Source organism: Tupaia chinensis, unplaced genomic scaffold, assembly GCF_000334495.1.
Source record: "Tupaia chinensis unplaced genomic scaffold, TupChi_1.0 Scaffold000078_1, whole genome shotgun sequence".
Taxonomy (NCBI): Eukaryota; Metazoa; Chordata; class Mammalia; order Scandentia; family Tupaiidae; genus Tupaia; species Tupaia belangeri.
Window position 1 is genome coordinate 1,302,687 of NW_006159539.1, and position 19,339 is coordinate 1,322,025.

At 46.9% G+C, this 19,339-nt stretch overlaps 1 protein-coding gene across 2 annotated transcripts in view; it reads left to right on the plus strand.

Annotated features, from left to right (window-relative positions):
- SCAPER (S-phase cyclin A associated protein in the ER) overlaps positions 1-19,339 on the plus strand; it is a 278,443-nt gene that overhangs the window by 183,837 nt on the left and 75,267 nt on the right. For both annotated transcript variants that reach the window (XM_006142594.3, XM_006142593.2), the window contains one exon: positions 7,685-7,808. In XM_006142594.3, the coding sequence (XP_006142656.1) occupies positions 7,685-7,808 (124 nt within the window). The remainder of the gene's footprint in view (positions 1-7,684; positions 7,809-19,339) is intronic.

A 19,339-nucleotide genomic window follows, 5' to 3' on the forward strand; every position in this document is an offset into this window, starting at 1 on the left:
AGAGAGAGAGAGAGAGAGAGCTTTTTGCCATAGGGTGCACACTCACCAGAGAGACAGAGGAAGACAGAAAGTTAGAAGTTATTCCCTAGGGTAGATGGCCAGGCCTCGGTCCCTTCTCTTTCACTCTCTTCTCAGGATTCTGGGCATGTACACTCACGTGAGTTTTAAGCAGCCATATCCAGGCCTCAAACTGCAGTCAACTATGTGGGAGTCCAGTGACATAACCAATAGGTTATCTGCTATTCCCCAAAATGCCATTTTATTTAACTGTCAAGTTGATAAAGATTTATTTTAACCAATTGTCTAGTGTTGGTAAAAACATGAAGAAAATCTTTTCCAGGGAGTGTTGATTTGGCTTAAAATTATATTTCTGCAGGGCAGTTTGAATCTGGCAGTGTCTATCAAAAGCCTTAAATGGGGAACCAGCAGTTAGCATAATGGCTATGTCGCTGGACTCCCACGTAGTCGACCGCAGATCGCGTCCCGGACCCGGTGGCTTGAAACTCACGCCAGGCGCGTGTGCATGCGTGCAAGATCCCGAGAGGAGAATGGAGAAGGGATTGCAGCGAGACCATCCCCCCCTGGGGGGCGATTTCTCGCTTTCTGTCTCAATGTCTCTCTATCTGTCTGGCGAGCGCACGTACCCTATAGCGAAAACCTCTCAAAAAAAAAAAAGCCTTAAATGGAGCCAGCAGGTGGTGGTGTGATGGTTAAGGCACTGGACTCCCACATAGTCAGCCATGGTTCGAGTCCTGGATCTGGCAGCTTGCTTTCTCACTTTCCCTCTCTCTCTCTCTAGTCAAATTAGAAATAATAATAATAAATAAAATAAAATCCTTTTATTAAAAAAAAAGCCTTAAAAACATTCATATTCTCTGACCCAAATGATCCGTCCTGGAAATGCGTCCTAAGGAAGCCCTGTCAAGTCGTAAGGAGAGATCCGTGCAGCAGCTGTTGTGCACGTAGATTGCACTGTTAAGGTGTCTGGCATTGCCGCCGCCTGTCTGGTTGGCAGGGTTCCCAAGCATTTTAGATGGCCCTCCCACTCTAGAACCTGAGATGACAACGTTTTGCTTCCCAGTCTTCACTGTGTCTGGGACACGGGTACGTGACGAAGGCTTTAGAACCCCACCCACCCACACCGAAGCTAATGAAGTAAGACTTTTTACTTCCCACTCCGAGGTTAATGCCGTTCAGCTCGTCTTTGACAGTTGCAGGCACATCCAGTGTCCAGAGTCAAGGTGGGCTCCCCGTGACATGTGGTGCTTTGCCGTCCTCCTCAGCAGACTGGTTCACCTCTCTGTCACGGGGTGTCAGCCCTGGGAGTGTGGCTTCTGTGCTTGAGTTTTCCAGAATCTACCATGTGATATACCCCATAGCCTGTTCACTAATTTAAATCTTCTGGAACTTACCCCCGTGATTTGCGACTCGGAACTCTATAAAATCAGCATTATTTGTCATTTTAAAAATGGACCAGAAGAATAAGAAATTGGTTGAAGTAAATTGTGTATCCATAGGATGAGACACAATTCAGCCTTAAAAAAAAAAAGATAGTATTTCTCACTTTAAGTAGCATAATCAGAAAAGAAATATATGGGGGCTGGCAGGTAGTGTCATGGTTGAGGAGCTGCACTCCCACATGGCTGACCACAGTTCAAGTCCCAGACCTGGCAGCCTACTTTCTCACTTTCCTCTCTTTCTGTATCAAATAAAATAATAATAATAATAAAATTAAGTCAGATAATTCTTTAAAAATGAAAAAAGGGAAAGAAATTTACAGTGAGATATTAGGGTCTTAGAAAATCAGGAAACAACTTCTAGATTGACTCCAGAAAAAATACCAACAGACCCACTGTGGGTGCTGCTCCCCCTGAGGCTGGCACACGTGAGGACAGGAATAAGCTAATGCCACACACAACTGTCGGTCACACCCAGGAGAGCACAGATGGGGGATTTCAAGCTGCAGACCAGAGATCAGGAAATTGAATTGAGCTGCATAACCTACCCCACTGGTTCTTGACACCCAGAAAGCTGGAAAATGGCCCCTGGAAAGCTGCCGCGGGAAAGCCTCGCATTTCAAACCTTGCAGGAGCTGCAGAAATAGGTCTTTGACTCACTTTCAAAATCCTAATCTTTAATACACTAGTGGTGTGTAAGGTGGGGTGGGCTGGGGGAGTCTTGCAAGTGTACAGGCTGTCTCTGGAAGGACCTGTTCCTGCAGTGAGACTGGGGACAGTGGAAGAGGGTGGCATGGCATATGACTGTGGTGGTTGTCAGCCATTCAGAAAGGGACCACGTTGCGCTCTAGTTATATCGTAGCTCAGTAGTTCTACTGTTCCAGGGAGCACGCTCTCAGACCTCTCAGGAGCCATCAAGGCTCTTTGACAGGAGGGGGCAGGATAGGGGTCCCCACTCCTGCTTCAGCCAGAGCACCTCTGATTATATCCATTCTGTAGTGGAAACTTCTGAATACAATTTTGCTTGAAGAAAGCCTTCTGTTCTTTTTCTTTTTCCTTAAGCTTGTTTGCCATAGGGCACATGCACTGGCCAGAGAGACAGGCAGGGGAAGTGAAAAGTCTTTTGTTGGGATGGCCATACCACAGTCCCTTCTCCATTATCCTCTTGGAGTTTGGGGCGTGCACACACACGTGCCTGGCATAATTTTCAAGCTGCCAGGTTTGGGATTCAAACTGCATTGGCCATTTGGGAGGCCAGCTCCTTCACCACCATGCCAAATGCCGGCCTCTGCTGCTCTTTTTAAAAACTGAGTTGGGGGGCCAGCAGATGATGTAATAGTTATGTCACTGGACTCCCACGTAGTCAACTATGGTCTGAGTCCCAGACTTGGCAGCTTAAACTCACATCGAGTGCATGTACGTGCATGCCCAAAACCCCTAAGAGGCTGGAGGAGAAGGGGTTGTGGCATGGCCACCCTCCCTGGGGGCAATTTCTTACTTTCTGACTCTCTGTCTCTCTGGAGAATGCACGCGCCCTATAGCAAAAACCTCTCTACAAAAGAAAACCAAGGTGGGGGACCAGCAGGTGGCGTGGTGGTTAAGGCTCTGGACACTCCCACATGGCTGACCACAGTTCAAGTCCTGGACCTGGCGGCTTGCTTTTTCACTTTCTCTCTCTCTTTCTCTCTCTCTCTCTCTCTCTCGTCAAATTAAAATATATGAGTGAATAAATAAAAAAATAAGTCTTAAAAAAACCGAGTTGGGCTGGGTCCAGCATTTGTTCATCATATGTTATTAGGTAGATTACACACACACAGAGTTGTCCATATTACTAGATATATTCACATACAGATATAGGTACAGTCATACACACGATTGTCTCTCAGTATTTGTAGGGCGTGTAGTTCCTAGGACCCCACACATACAAAATTCTTGGATGCTTAAGTCCTTCATATAAAAAGGCATAATAGGGGGCAGCAGGTGGCATGGTAGTTAAGGTGCTGGACTCCCACACCTGGCAGCTTGCTTTCTCACTTTCCTTCTCTCTGGACAAATTAAAAGAAATTAATTAACTTAATTAAATTAATCTTTTTTTTTAAAAAAAGGCATAATATTTGCATGTAACCTTATAACTTATGCACATCCTCCTGTATACTTTACATCATCTCCAGATTACTTGCAACACCTCATATAATGTAAATGCTATGTAAGCAGTCCTAATAATTGAGTTTTTTATTTTTAGTGATTTTTTAAATTCTTGTTTGTTTTCCTAATATTTTTTATCTGCAGTTGGCTGAATGTGCATATGGAAACCCACAGATATAGAACCTGTGGATGTGTAGATTTAACTGTATATAAGAATAGGGAAAAGATCAGAAGTACAAATACCAAATTTTCTCTTGGTAGAAAATTTTCTTTGTGTTTCTCTTTCCAAAATTTATTATGGATGAATACATGTCATTTTTTAAATTAAAAAGAAAATCACTCTTGATGGGGCTAGCAGGTGGCATGGTGGTTGAGGCTCTGGACAGTCTCACATGACCAACCATGGTTCAAGTCCCAGACCTGGTGGCTTGCTTGCTTTCTTACTTTCCCTCTCTCTGTGTGTCTCTCTCTGATCAAATTTTAAAAAAAAAAATCTTAAAACAAAGAAAATCATTCTTGAAAATTGACAGATGTTATCAAATGATACTAAGTTACGTTTGTGACGGAATTGCTAGATTGCTAGATAGAGCCGTCAGCCAACATGTCACAATGTGGGCCAAGGTTTTTCTGTTCGGTGTGTAGGGAGGATGAGGGAGCCAGAACAGCCAAGTCGCCTGCTGGCTCCCATCAACTTAGAGTCCTTTCATCCTCCATGCCAGCATGGCCCGGAATCCTGGGGAGCACTGCGCATTACTGTCCGGGACAGAAGCGTCCATAGCATGTTTCAGTTTGACTCAGCGTATTCCCATTTCATCTGTACCTTATTCACAGTAAGCATAGGATTAACAACCCTAATTATAAGACTAGCCACTCAAATAATAAAGAGCCCTAATAAGGGATACTATTCACTAGGGACTGTAGAGAGATGTTTGTGCCTGTGCTAGGCGCTGTCCTAAGGACTTCCCATCTGTTATCTCATTTAATTCTCAAGACAGTCATATGAAGCTTAGATATTATCCTGTTTGATAGGGGAGACATTGGATTCCACGGTGTTAAATAGCTCACTGGCACAGCCGAGATGCTGAACTAGATGTATCTATTCCAGCGTCTCTGCCTAAACCGGTGTACTCCCTGTGTCGGTGTTCAGGAACCTTTAAATTATGGAGCAGGACACGGCTCTGTCAGACCAGCAGCTGACTGCAGAGACCGCAGGCCCTCCGCCGTCCCTCCCCGCTAGAGCTCCAGCCCTGTGAGGACGGGAGCTGGTCCGTCTTGCCCACCTCGCACATTCTGCAGCATCACAGGCGTTCAGAAGTTTTGGCGTTCGGGCAGTGGCTCTTATACCTGCAGTTCTCAGCTCTGGCTGCACATCACAGTTGCCCATAGAGCTCTTCAACTGTTTGGATGTCTGGTGCCAAGAAGCATTGCCAGGGCATCTCAGTCGAGTGAGTGAGTGAGTGAGTGAGTGAGCGAGTGAGTGAGTGATGGATCTGAGACAGTCGGACAAGCACCCTCTACAGGGTTTCATGATCTCTACAGTACCTAGCTGCGATCTCCTCCCCACCCCTCCACCCCTCACAAGCCTTCAGCCAGCCAGGGTCATTGGCCCTTATGTGTACAGGTCAGCCTGAGAGCCAAACCCCAGTCTTCCACCCGGCTTCCAGCATAGCAGAGCATTGCATTCTCGCAGGGCCACTGCATCTCGGCCTCGTTCTGCAGGTGATTCCAGTGTGCAGCCCGGGCTCAGATCCTGATGGCGCTAGTGGGCGCATGCAGCAGACTCACCTGCAGAACTCGCTAACCCTCACAGTGCTTGGCCTAGCCCCAGGGTTTGTGGGTTACTGCGCCTGGAGTGGACCTTGAGAATTTGTATTTCTAGTAAGTTCCAAAGTGAGGTCTGTGGATCACACTTTAAGAACGACTATTGGGACCAGCAGATGGCATACTGGTTACGTCGCTGGACTCCCACGTGGCCAACTGCGGCCTTGTGTCTCAAACACGGAGGCTTGAAACTAACACCGGGCATGTGTGCATGTGTGTCCAAAATCTCAAGAGGAGACTGGAGGAGAAGGGATTGCAGTGTGGCCATCCCCTTGAGGGGTGATTGCTCACTTTCTGTCTGTCTCTCTGGTGAGTGCGTGTGTCCTGTAGCAAAAATCTCTCTATGAATGAAAACAAAAAAAGAACTACTGTCCCAGAGGATTGGTGATAAGGTACTGGAAACGTTTTTACCTAGGACTGAAGCGGGAGATGGCGTCAGTCAGCCTAGAGCAGAGGCTGGTTCCGGCAAGGTTGCAGTCACAGACTTCAGAGCGCCCAGGAGAGTGCCGTGGCCTTGAGCTTCTTGCTCTACACGTTTTTTTAAAAACAGTGACTGTCACTTTTTAACCCCCTAGAGAAAAACCTTTCTTTTATCAGTTTGACTGTTAACTGTTCGGGCCCGCACAGACCGGTTTATGCTTTCCAGAACGATACCCTCCTCTGCACGGCCACTCTGGCTCCACATCCGAGCAGCCCCCGTGGAGGGGCGGTGTTCACGCCCCAGGGTGCTGCGGGTCTGCCCTCCCAGGAGAGCCTGGGTGCCCTCGTCATCATCTGCTCCTGTCCTGGACCAGGAGGTCTGGCAGCAGCCTCTTTGACAGAGCCCCTTTTCTGGGTATTATTTGAAGAACCAAAGTTCCTGGGTGATAGATATCCTTAGATTACTAAGAATTATTTTTTAAAATGTGTTTTTGTTTGTTTGTTTGTTTGTTTGTTTTTTAACTTAAAGGCTTGGAAGATAGCTCTGCAGTGCAGTGGTAGTGCGCTGTTCGAGGAGCTAGATCTTCCGTGGTTACTGCAGTTTGAATCCCTAGCCCAGCTGGGTATACACCCCAGGGCCCAGGGACCTGGGAGAGGGGAGTCGTGGTGTGACCTGGCCCTGTGGAGGCATCTCCCTCTCCCTGTCTCTCTCCCTTCCTGTCTCTCTCCCTTCCTGGCCCTCTCCCTTCCTGGCCCTCTCCCTTCTTGCCCCTCTCTCTCCCTTCTTGCCCCTCTCTCTCCCTGGCCCTCTCCCTCCCTGGCCCTCTTTCTGTCTTCCTCCCATATGTATACCCTCACTCTGTCATGAATAAAGGAGAAAAATTTTAAGCAAAAAAGAAATGATCGAAGACTGGTACCCCTTTTCTGGGTATTATTTGAAGAACCAAAGTTCCTGGGTGATAGATATCCTTAGATTACTAAGAATTATTTTTTAAAATGTGTTTTTGTTTGTTTGTTTGTTTGTTTGTTTTTTAACTTAAAGGCTTGGAAGATAGCTCTGCAGTGCAGTGGTAGTGCGCTGTTCGAGGAGCTAGATCTTCCGTGGTTACTGCAGTTTGAATCCCTAGCCCAGCTGGGTATACACCCCAGGGCCCAGGGACCTGGGAGAGGGGAGTCGTGGTGTGACCTGGCCCTGTGGAGGCATCTCCCTCTCCCTGTCTCTCTCCCTTCCTGTCTCTCTCCCTTCCTGGCCCTCTCCCTTCCTGGCCCTCTCCCTTCTTGCCCCTCTCTCTCCCTTCTTGCCCCTCTCTCTCCCTGGCCCTCTCCCTCCCTGGCCCTCTTTCTGTCTTCCTCCCATATGTATACCCTCACTCTGTCATGAATAAAGGAGAAAAATTTTAAGCAAAAAAGAAATGATCGAAGACTGGTAAATATGTGTCCATTGTCTGCAGCTGCGTGAAGAGAAAAATAATGGGGGGGCAGGTGGCGTAGTGAAGGAGGTGCTGGGCTCCCACGTGGCCGCCTGCAGTCTGAGTCCCAGACCTGGCTTCACACGTGGGTGCACGTGCCCTACAGCAAACTCAAAAATAATCATCACGAAATGTTTAAAGGAAAGTAGTCAGAGGACAGCATAGCATGAGGCACGCGTGCGCCCTGGGCTTTGGACGGGAGCCGCCAGCTTCTCCACCTTGCCGCGATGCCCTGGGCCTAACAGTTTGGCTGTTTTCCAGAGTGCCCCCCTCCCACGCGCGCTGCTTTTGTACCATTCCTTGTCATGTATTTTAACTGTGTGGAGGAGAGCTGCTCAGGTTTTACAAACACTGTTTTTCTCTTTCTGTTAGGTCTCTCTGCAATGCAATCAATGTTTACAACCTCACCTGCAATAACTGTTCAGAAAACTGCACTGATGTTCTGTTTAGTAACAAGATTACCTTCCTAATGGACCTCCTGATACACCAGTTGACGGTATGAAATGTTATTGCTTTTAGTTAGAAGCAGTTCAGGTTGGAGAAGTGTTCCTGGGGGCGGGGTGGGGAGACGGACTATAAGAGTTTGGTGTATTTAGTCTCCAGGTGAAAGGGAAGGAAGATGGTTAGGAGAGTAAAATGAGGCCTTACAGAGAAACCCCTTATTTGAAGAGTCCGTATTGGAGTCTCTTGAGCTCAAACACTTAATGGATAGCACACTGGTAACACTTGCTCAGATCCCACATTTGCGTGGTGACACTGGGTCTTGGGATCAGCTGGGCCTTTACACCCTGGGGGACGAGTACCCCAGAAGAGAGCGAAGCTAAGGACCTCAAAACCTCTCTTACCTGCCAAGTTAAAAGGACTCTTCTGATGGTCATTTCGACCGTAAATAAAAAAAAGAAAAGAAACTGCTTTGTCAGAAAGGGCAAACTTGTTATACTTCGAATTGAGGACAAACGGGCAGTTGTCCCTTTACCTTTGACATCAGTTCGCAGGTGTTGAAAGAGGCAAGCTCAGAATAATGCCCGAAGTTTTAGTTCTGTCAACTGCAGCCCCCAGAACAGAGCTCCGAGGCCAGGAGTTTCCTGGTGGAGTTTCTGAGCCCCTGAGGGATTGGCACAGCATCGCTATCAAGCTGCAGGTTTACAGCAGGAGATTTATTCGGCAGAGCTGGTTTACTCAGCACGCCGTTCTAATAGCTCGTCCTTACACTGCGTGCCTTTCGGGTCCTTTTCTCCTCCATCTGGTTAATTCCAACACGTTCTGCAGACCTTAACTGAGGCGTAATGGCATCTTCATGAAATCTCCCCCAGCATGACTTACTTTCCCAAGTCCAGGTTAAGTAGGCTTCTCGTGTGATCCCAGGCATTATATCTCATATAATGGGTCACACTGAATGACAATGAGCTATTCGTCCATTTCTCCCTCTAGTGATAAAACCAACGCAGACAGAGGTAACGTCTCATAAGGCTGGCATGTAGTAGATTTAGTATGATTGCACAGGGGAACCCCTGCACAGCACAAGCTGAAAACCAGAGGGAAACCACGAAGCCCTTCCAGGCAGGCACAGGGGCAATGAGAGGGGAGCAATGGGGAGAACAAAGATGCACACCCAGGGTGGTTACGCAGCACGGCAGTGGTTTTTCATGGTGGTAACAGTGAGCCATTAGTCAAAGGCTGAATTATATATAGTTTTATTTATAAAAGAATGCATTAAAATATGGATAAACATTTTAGCAAGAAACTGCCTCAGAAATTCAGGACCAGCATAATAGTTATGTCGCAGGACTCTCCCACATAGTTGACCACGGTTCAAGTCCTGGACCTGGCGGCTTGAAACTCACTCTGGATGTGTGTGCATGCACGTCCAAGATCCTGAGAGGAGAATGGAGGAGAAGGGATTGTAGCCACCCCCCCTGAGGGTGATTTCTCGCTTTCCATCTCTCTGCCTAATAAAATCAATATTGTTATCCATTTCACAGATGAGGAAACTTAGGTCCCAGAGAGGCCGGCTTCCCTGCGGCCACGTAGACAGATCACAGAACTGGGAGCCAAACCTGAGCCTCTCAAACTCGATTGCGAGACATTTGGCACAGTGACCACAGGGTACTTATAACAGTATCATGAAGACAGAGAAAACGGAAAGAATGGTTGCAAAGTGGAGGAGACTCCTAAGACACAATGATGAAATGTAATGTGGGAGCCCGGACCAGAAACAAGGGCGTAGGTGGAAAACCTGGGAAATTCAAGCCAGGTCTATAGAATAATTCATTTTATTGACTCCTTTTAATAATTACACTGTGATTTTGTAAGATTTTAAACAGTAGGCAACACTGGATGAGAGGGACTCCACTAGTTTTGCAACATATTTGTTAGCTTAAAGTTAGTTCAGAGCTAGCAGGTGGCATGGAGCTTAGATGGCTGGATCCCGTGGCCACCTGATAATTCAAGTCCTGGACCTAGTGTCTTGAAGCCATGCTGGGCACACGTGCCCCAAATCCCAAGAAGAGGATGGAGGAAGAGGGATTGCAGTGTGGTCATACCCCCCACACACACACACACACACACATCCCGTACACCCCCTGCAGGGTGATTTCTTACTTTGTTTCTCTGTCTTTTTCTCTGGTGCACGCGCAAATGCATGTGCCCTATAGCAAAACTAAAAAAAATTTTTTTTTAATTTTTAAATGATTTTGATGTAAGGATAAAAAACAAAACATACTCTGTGGTGGCCCGTCATTCCATGCTGCATTATCTGGAAGAACTTTCTCTGTGAACTTATTCAATGTTGGTAATGGATTAAGAGACATTACTTTGAACAGAATAAGTAATAAAAGAGAATGGCATTTGAAAGGGAAGGAATGAACATGAACACTCACAGAAAGAATCTCCTGTCCTGGCTCGTCACACTTTTCTGTCTCCTACCTGCCCCCCGTTTTTACTTTGCCAGAGGGCACGTGCGCTCACCACAGAGAAAGAGGGAGAGGGAGAGAGCACCCTCCTATGGGGCATGGTCAGATCACAGTCCCTCTCCTCCATTTCCCCAGAACGTTGCGCACACCCACAAGTGCCCAGTGTGGTGTGCAGGCCATCGGGTCAGAGACCGTTGGCCATGTGGGAGCCGGTCCTCCTAACTACCAGGCCGTGGGCCAGCCTCACTCTTTTCTATTCTGAAACTCTTCTCGCTGGGAGAAGTCATATGCAGGAGCTCATTTATCCTCCCCTTAATAATGATTAAGTGCCTACTGATTTCAGTTCTGGAGAAGCACAGGATACAATCCCAGCTTCCTAGCAAATTCCTGTGTAGGAGTGGGGACAGATACACAGAGGACATAACTGTTATAGTTTAGAACGCAGTAACAAAACACCATAGACTGAGTGGCTGATAAACCCTGGAGATTTAGTTCTCACCGTTATGAAGGTTGGCAGTCCAAGATCAGAGTGCCACCGGGGTTGGGTTCTGCTGAGGGGACATCTTCTGGGTTGCAAACTGCCGACTTGTCGTTTTATCTTTTTTTTTCTTTTTTTTGGAGAGGTTTTTGCTATAGGGCACGTGCACTCACCAGAAAGACAGACAAAAAGCAAGAAATCACCCCCCAGGAGGGATGGCCATGCCACAATCCCTTCTCCTCCATTGTCCTCTCAGGATCTTGGGCACACATGCACACGTGCCCGGCGTGAGTTTTAAGCCGCCGGGTCTGGGACTCAAACAGCAGTCGACTACATGGGAGTCCAGCGACATAGCCATTACGCCAACTACTGGTCCCTCATTTTATCTTCATGTGCTCTTCTTTAGGGCACTAATCCCATTAGTGAGAGGACTACCTTGATGACCTAGTGACACCTTGAAGGCCCCATCTGCAGATGTCATCACATTGGGCTCAGATTTCAACATGGAAATTTGGGGAACACATGGACACTTGGTCCATAACACATGCAGGACACGGCATGATGGCCGCCAACCCAGAGGAAGGTGTTAGGTGGTTCTGCTTGGGGCGTCACAAAGGAGGGGCCTGTGAGCTCGTTCTTAGCCTCTCCTAAATAGCTATTGTTCATTCAGCCAGCCAGGGGCCAGGAACTTCTGAACACCTCACTCGTTTCCCCGTCTTCGGAAGCCCAGGTTTCTGTGACTGATACTCCACTCTTAGGGCCTCGAGATTTCCTGACCTGCAGGAAAGCTTTTTACCTCTCATCAGTGGACGCCACATGCTCTGCTTATTCTGCTCAGTGAAATTCGCTCCGTTTGGAACTGGGGTCCTGGGACGTTTGTTTGCCCAGAGCGCTTTATCCCTCCTTTCCTTATTTGTGGCGCTTCTTGGTGTTTTCAGTTCCTTCTTTTCAGGCTTTTTACTTTGTAGCTGTCAGTTCTGATGTTGCGTGACTGGGTTTGTGGCAGGGGACAGAGGGTGATGTGTCTTCTGCTTGTAGGTGGCTGGCGAGGGTGATCTTCATCTTTCTGGAGACTACTTGAATGCATTTACATTTTTCTTGCTAATGGGTTCTAATGTAGGCATAACTGAAATATGGACCAGTAACGTGTTACTACCCCTTAAACCAGGGGTTATAAAATAGTCATCAACACGCTTTCCAGCAAAAATAGAGGGGAGAAATGCACACAAGAAACTAATTATGGGACCCACAGATGGCGTAATGGTCACTGGACTTCCATGTAGTTGACCGGGGTTCAAGTTCCGGACCCGGTGGCTTAAAAAACTCATGCCGGGCGCGTGTGCGTGCGTGCCCAAGATCCCGAGAGGAGGATGGAAGAGAAGGGATTGCGGCATGGCCATCCCTCTGGGAGGTGATTTCTCGCTTTCTATCTCTCTGTCTCTCTGTCTCTCTGGCAAGCGTACATGCCCTATAGCATGTATAGGGCACACATGCCCAGTGTGAATTTCAAGCTGCCAGGTCCAGTACTCAGACCATAGCCAGCCATGTGGGAATCCAGCACCTTAACCGCTATACCACCTGCTGACCCTGAGTTACAGTTTTTTACGAAAGACACATTAACAAATGCGGCACTGGAAAAGTACATGGTTTTTCTTACAATGTAGATACAAAGTACGATTTTTTTTTAGGATAAGCTCTTGGGGAATGTATTCGGAGACCTGTAAAATCAATTATTGTGGACAGTTTTCCCATAGCAATGAAAGCTTAACACAGCAGTACTGTCTTCCCTGAAAGCATGAAAACTTGCAGTATGCTAAAGCAGATTTCTTCATTCGTCCTTTACATAAATCCAGCGTTGTCTTGTGCCTAGATCAATCCGCTGCACAAACACTGGGCCTCTAGCGTCCAGATGTCCCCTTAGCACGGTAGACACACACACTGGAAGGCAGTATGGAGAACAGCCAGTGAAAAAGGCAAAGCAAGACGAGACCCAGCCTCATGGTCAGAAAGTAAGGGCACTGCTCCAAATGCTGGAGGCCGTGTGGGGAGGCTCTGGATTTGCCTCTGGATTCGCCCGGATCTGCTCCAACACCTGGGCCACTCGTGGGTGTGCCCACAACTGTCTACAGGGCCGGGGGGATGATCGTGACATCAAGACCTTGTCTAGGGGCACCATCCTCCCTCTTATAGATAAATAAACTTTTCTAAAAAGAGAAGGATGGCCCAGTAGGAAGTCCCAGCTCTCGTTCTTCCACAGAGACACTTACTTAAGAACAATATGTGGACCAAAATTCCTTCCTTCTTTCCTTCCTTCCTTCCTTCCTTCCTTCCTTCTTTCTTTCTCTTTTCTCTCTTCTTTCTTTCTTTCTCTTCTTTGTTTTTTAGGTTTTGCCATAGGGTTCATGCACTCACCAGAGAGAGGCAGTGAGAAGGAAAGTGAGAAATCACCCTCTAGGGGGATGGCCATGCTGTAGTCCCTTCTCCTCCATTTTCCTCTCAGGATTTTGGGCATGCATGCACATGCACCCAGCGTGATTTTCAAACCACAAGGTCCAGGACTCCAACCGCAGTCGGCCATGTGGGAATTCAGTGCCTGAACCACCACACCACCTGCTCACCTCTCAGTGAATATTATTTAGCCTTAGGAAGAAAGGAAGCTTGTCCGGTGGTACAACACGGATGAAGTCGATGGCATGGCGCTAGGTCAGATAAGCCGGTCGGGAAAGGAGAAGTGCCGCGTGCGTCTCAGTCTGTTCTGTGTTGCTGTAATAGCACACCGTGCGTGAGGCGATTTATAAAGAAAAGGAACTGTTCCTAATGTTTCCACGACTGGGGAATTCACGATCAAGTGGCCCTCTTCTGGCAAAGCCTTCCTGTGTTATCCTTGGTGGAAGGCGGAGGGCAAGAGAGCAAATGAGAGAGAGAGAGAGAGAAGGCTGAACTTGCTCTTACATTAAACCCATTCTTGCAATAATAAGCACACACCCGACATTAATTCGTTTCTAAAGACAGAGCCATCACGACAGAATCACCTCTTCAAAGTCTCAGCTCTCAACACTGTTGCCTTGAGGACTGAATTTGTACCACGTGCACTTTGGAGGGACACGTTCAAGCCATCACAGCATGGTCCTACGTGTGTGAAGTACCTGAAACAGCCAGACTCACAGAGGCACAAGGCGGGGCGATGTCACCAGGGACTGAGGGCAGGGGACAGGGAGTTGTCCCGTAGGCATAGAGTTTTGGTCCCACAAGATAAAAAAAGATTTAGAAATCTGTTTTATAACAGTGTATGTACAGTTAACAGTATTGTAACATTAAGTGCTTAAAAGTTGGTAAGAGGGTAAATTTATGCCGTTCTTCACTATTAAAGAAAAGAAAAGAATGGAGCAGTGAAGGCACGGCTGAGTGCTGTGGAAATAGACTGATGGGCTTCCGGGGGACAAGAGCTGATAGTCCAGGACGCAGACGCGCAGGTCGGGATGTGGACACGGCCCACACCGCTACCTCGTGGTAGAACCACGGCGGGGACCTGGCCTCCGGAGTCCCTGTCCGCACCTTCCTCTCCTTAAGCCAGACTGATGTGTCTTCACTTCGTTAGGTAGAAGAAAGAGACAAAGCAGCATTTGGGCTCTAATTTTATGCATGTTTAATACTGTTACATGGGTAGGATGTGCTGAAGAAACATTTAATTAAAAGTTTTATCATTTCTTGATGTCTTATTACATCTTAAAAGGTGATAAATATTTAATTAGTAGTCTTATTTTTAATTCATAGTGACCTGTTCTTTATGAAATATTTAAAGAATACGCTGATAAATGTGTGTATGTATTTTCTGGAGCCAAGGAGATCGTTAATTGAAAAGTGATGTACAAACCTTAAATAATTGATACGATACTGTTGAATGAAAGAAGCTGTTGGTGAACTCTTCAGAAGGTGACAAGAAAGCCTGGGATACAAACAAAGAGAATCTAATGAACCCTCACAGCAGGGCTACTTTTCACCCCGTCTCGCAGAGCCATCCTGGTGCCCATTGGGGTCTCATCACTGCAGCAGGGCCTGGATCTCGCACTCGCCGTTGTCTTCTCCATGCGAGGAGCGAGCGCTCCGGCTCCGGGGAGTACGCGGAGCAGAACTGCGTCGGCACTGCAGGGGACGGCGCCCTTCCTGATGCCAGCTGCCTCCCGTCTGTGTCTGTCCTCACCACGTGGCCCCTCCTCAGCCTGTCCCGGGACACCTTGCCTTCCCCTTCCTCAGAGATGCGAGCTCTATGCCTACATACCATGTCTCTTCCTGGCACCGAGAGTGTCGGAACTGGAGAGGAAGCCTTACAGCGTTTGGTCCAGTGCATCCCACTTATTTTACAGTGAGGACAGAAGGCCTCCAGAGGAGAGAGACGGAAGCCGGGTGGGATGCATCACTTGCAGAAGTTTTATGGCCTGTTACCAATATAACTGGGACATGAGTTCAGGTCTCCCGAATCCCAACCCAGCCGTCTTTCTGCAGTGTTACCTATTACACTGCTCATTTAAATGAGGTGAGAGCGGTTAAGGGGTGTTGGGAGTAGCTTGGAGCTTTACTCTCAAAGCCACATCTAGAATTGAGCTTACACAGTAACACGGGCCAGGTGATGACTCTAACGGCCTCTCCACAGCAGTTGTAGGGAGATATCATCCTCGTCATGATCACCAGCTCCTAACGTCACTCATGGACTATCTGAGGGAGGAATTGACACCTCCCGTCGTAGTGAAGACTTTGTCACATGGCTTTCAAATACTGTTAATTATTGAAGATATAAAAGGCTTGATAAGACAATGGACAGTTTAATTCGCATAGATGTGTGTGTTAGAGATACACAGTCTTCGTCAGCACACACAGAAAATATACATGATTGAGCTGTGAGCTGGGCCCTAAAGCAAGTCTTCCCAGCGCAAAAGAATTCATATCATAGATGATGGCCCAGTTCTGCTTTAGATGGACCCTCCTGTAGACAGCAAGCACAAACTGAGTGCAGCATGTAAAAATAGATACTGAAGCTACTAGACACCAGTGAAAAGTAGATTCTGGGACCAGCAGGTGGCATGGTGGTTAAGGTTCTAGATGCCCACATGACTGACTGCGGTTCTCGTCTCAGACCCGGAAGCTTGAGAATCACACTGGGCGTGTTTATGCATGCCCAGGATCCTGAGAGGAGAAGGGATTACAGTGTGGCCATACCCCCTGCCAAGTGATTTCTCTCTTTCTCTGTCTCTGGTGAGCATGCACATGTGCTATAGCAAAAATATTTTAAAAAGGAAAAAAAAAAGGCAAAACAAAACCAAACAAAAAACCAGAACACAGATGCTGATGAAAATAGACAAGGAAGCAGCTTTGAGTAAATTTCCAAGTTTTATGTCTTTAGGTCTTTAATCTGAGGGTACATCACCATTGTAGTGTAACATGAGTTGGCTAGAAGTCCAGCAGAAAATCCACAACCTTTGAAGAACCAAAAGAGTGTAAAGGAGTATATTAAAAAAAAAAAAAAAAAAAGAGGGCCAGAGAGAGGTAGCCCCTGATTATTTATAAATATCCGAATGGTCCTGAATATACCATGCGCGTACGAGATGGATGCGATACTTCAGCCACAGACCAGAGAAACCGAGATTTGAGCTGCCACCCACAAGTAGACTTGACGTTGTGGTTTGAATCCAGCAAAATCAAATGTCTGTTTAATTTTTAAAATTTTTTTAATGAACACCTACTAGAGAAACACAGCAGAATCCAGATTCTCCACGGTGTAGCATTCAGTGTTCAGGATTTTACAGCCCACAGAGGAAAAGGAGATGTGACAGTCTCGAGAATCACGGCAGCTAATGGGGGCCAGCCCTGAGGTGACACAGGTGTTAGAATTAGCAGAGACGGATGCTAAGTGATGGCTAAGCTCGGTGACAGAAAGGGAAATAGGCCAATGATGACTGAAAGCAGGCAGGGAATGATAAGCACAGAGTCCGTGATCGTTACTTACGGGGGGGAGGCAGGGAATGAGACGGAAGAACCGAAAGTGGATGACATGCATTCCCATCGTTCTAGTTAAATGATTAAAATTTTAGTTAAATCATTGAAGTCGCAGTTTCAGTCCTCTTGGAATTTAGAGTCTCAAAGTTCAAACACAATATTTTAAGGGATATGATGAGCCAGGAAACAGTACTAAGACTTGGAGGGGTCAACTAAAAGTTCCTGAAGGAAGCGAAATGTCGACTGAGACCTGAGAGGTGAGGGGTGTGAATGAAATGGTCCAAGGAAGTGATAAGGGAACGTTGGCCTTAGTGGAGTGCAGCCCCTACGTGGAAGGGAGTGGGCGAGTGCTCCACGGTGAGACTGGCTTGAGACAGCAGGGGTCAGTTCCTGCAGGTCCTGAGTTAACAGTGGGGAGAAGTGAGGTGGGCTGTGCCCTGCAGAAACTAGCTTCTCTCTCAGCTGTGAAATGCGAAGAAAGAATATTCTTACTGCACTGCGACATTTTGGAAAATAATGGCCTGGGTTTAAAATAGTAGGTCATTGAGACCAGCAGTTGGTGTAATGGCTATGTCGCTGAACTCCCATGTAGTCGACCGCGGTTTGAGTCCCGGACCCGGTGGCTTAAACTCACACCAGGCACGTGTGTGTGTGTGCCCACAATCCTGAGAGGAGAATGAGAAGGGATTGCGGCGTGGCCATCCCCCTGGGGGTCATTTCTCGCTTTCTGTCTTTCTGGTGAGTGCATGCACCCTTTAGCAAAAACCTCTCCAAAAAATAAATAAATAAATAAATTAGATGATTGGGAAGGCCATGATGTGTTTTTCTTTTTTTAAGAGATTTTTGCTATAGGACACATGCACTTGCTGGACAGACAGAGACAGACAGCAAGAAGTAACCCCCCACCCCCAGGAAAATGGTCATGCCATAATCCCTTCTCCTCCCTTCTACTCTCGGGATTTTAGGCACAGACACACACATGCCTGGCATGAGTTTCAAGCCACTAGGCCCAGCATTCAAACCATGGTTGACCACATGGGAGTCCAGCACTTTAACCACCATACCACCTGCTGGCCCCACGACATATTTTTCTACGCAAAAATGCATCATGACTTTTCTGACAATTTGATAGATACACACATGGTGAATGGTTTATCAGCTCACTCAGGAAGACCTATATCTCAAACCCTTGTCCAAGTATTCTTCCATATTTGCCAGTGAGAGAAATATTTACCTTGTTTATGAAATATTTATGTGGAAACCATTTCCCAAGAAGAATGAAAGTTTGATGATGTACAGGATATTTACAGTTTCAAAATACATTCTTGCAAAATTGTTCTTAATCACGAAGTGAAAGGGTATCCTCCTAGTGGAAAAACCTGGCACACACCCCTTGCCAGGTGACTAAAGGAAACATCATAGTCATGCACAGGCCAGAATCGTCCTCCCCCAATAGGCTGCCCCGGGGAGAGCGTAGTGTCACATCTGTACAAGCCTGAGGAAGTCCTTACTCTGAATCTAACTCTGAGGACCTTTCTCACGTGCCCACATTGTAGGACAGTCTTCAGAATAACCTGTCATCATCAAAAGTCTAAAAATCTTGAGAGTTGAAGGAGTCACTGAAGAATTTCCCTGGCTAGTAATACAGACATGACAAGTAGGTATGGCATGATTCTGGACTAGATTGTTTAGTTTTGCTCTAAATGATTATTTTTTTTAAGAGATTTTTGCTGTTGAGGGCATGCACTCGCTGGAGAGACAGAGACAGAAAGCAAGAAATCACCCCCCCAGGGGGATGGCTGTACTGCAGTCCCTTCTTATCCATTCCCCTCTTGGGATTTTGGAAATACATACACACACACCCAGCATGAGTTTCAAGCCGCTGGGTCCGGGACAGACACGAACAGCAGCATCCAGCCATGTGAGAGTCCAGCACCTTACCCACTATGCCACCTGCTGGTCCCACTGTAAAAAGAACTCAGTGGGACAGTGGGCACATTTTGAATGAGCTGTGAGGTTTCGATGGTAGTGAAGAATTAATATTCATTTCATTTTTGATGGATCTATTCTAATGAAAAAAAGAATGTCCATTTGTTGGAAATACACAGAAGTATTCTGTGGTAACAGGACATCATGGGAACAAAAGGTTCGTGGAGCTCTTTAAGAAAATTTGCAGGTTTCCTGTAGTTTGAGATCATCACACAGACAGACACAGCTATAGATCGTCCCAACTTACAGTGGTTCAGCCTCACAATTTTCCACTTTATGGTGGTGTGAAGGCAATACACTGTCGGTAGAAACCGTCCTTCAGGTGCCCATGTCATTCTGGTTTTCACTTTCAGTGTTCAATCTATTCTATGAGGTGTTCAACACTTTATTATAAGACAGACTTGGCGTGAGATGATTTTGCCCAACTTGAGCCTGCCCCAAGTGTTTCAACCTTGTTTAAAGTAGAGCAGGCCAAACTTGATGTTCAATAGGGAGGGTGTATTAAATGCATTTTCAGCTCCCAGGGATCTCAGCCCGTGATGGGCTTATTGGGATGCAGGCCCTTTGTAAGTTGAGGAGCACCTGTATTCTAAAATACTACCGAAGTTTAGAGGGGACCAGCAGTTGGCATTATGGCTATGTCACTGGACTCCCATG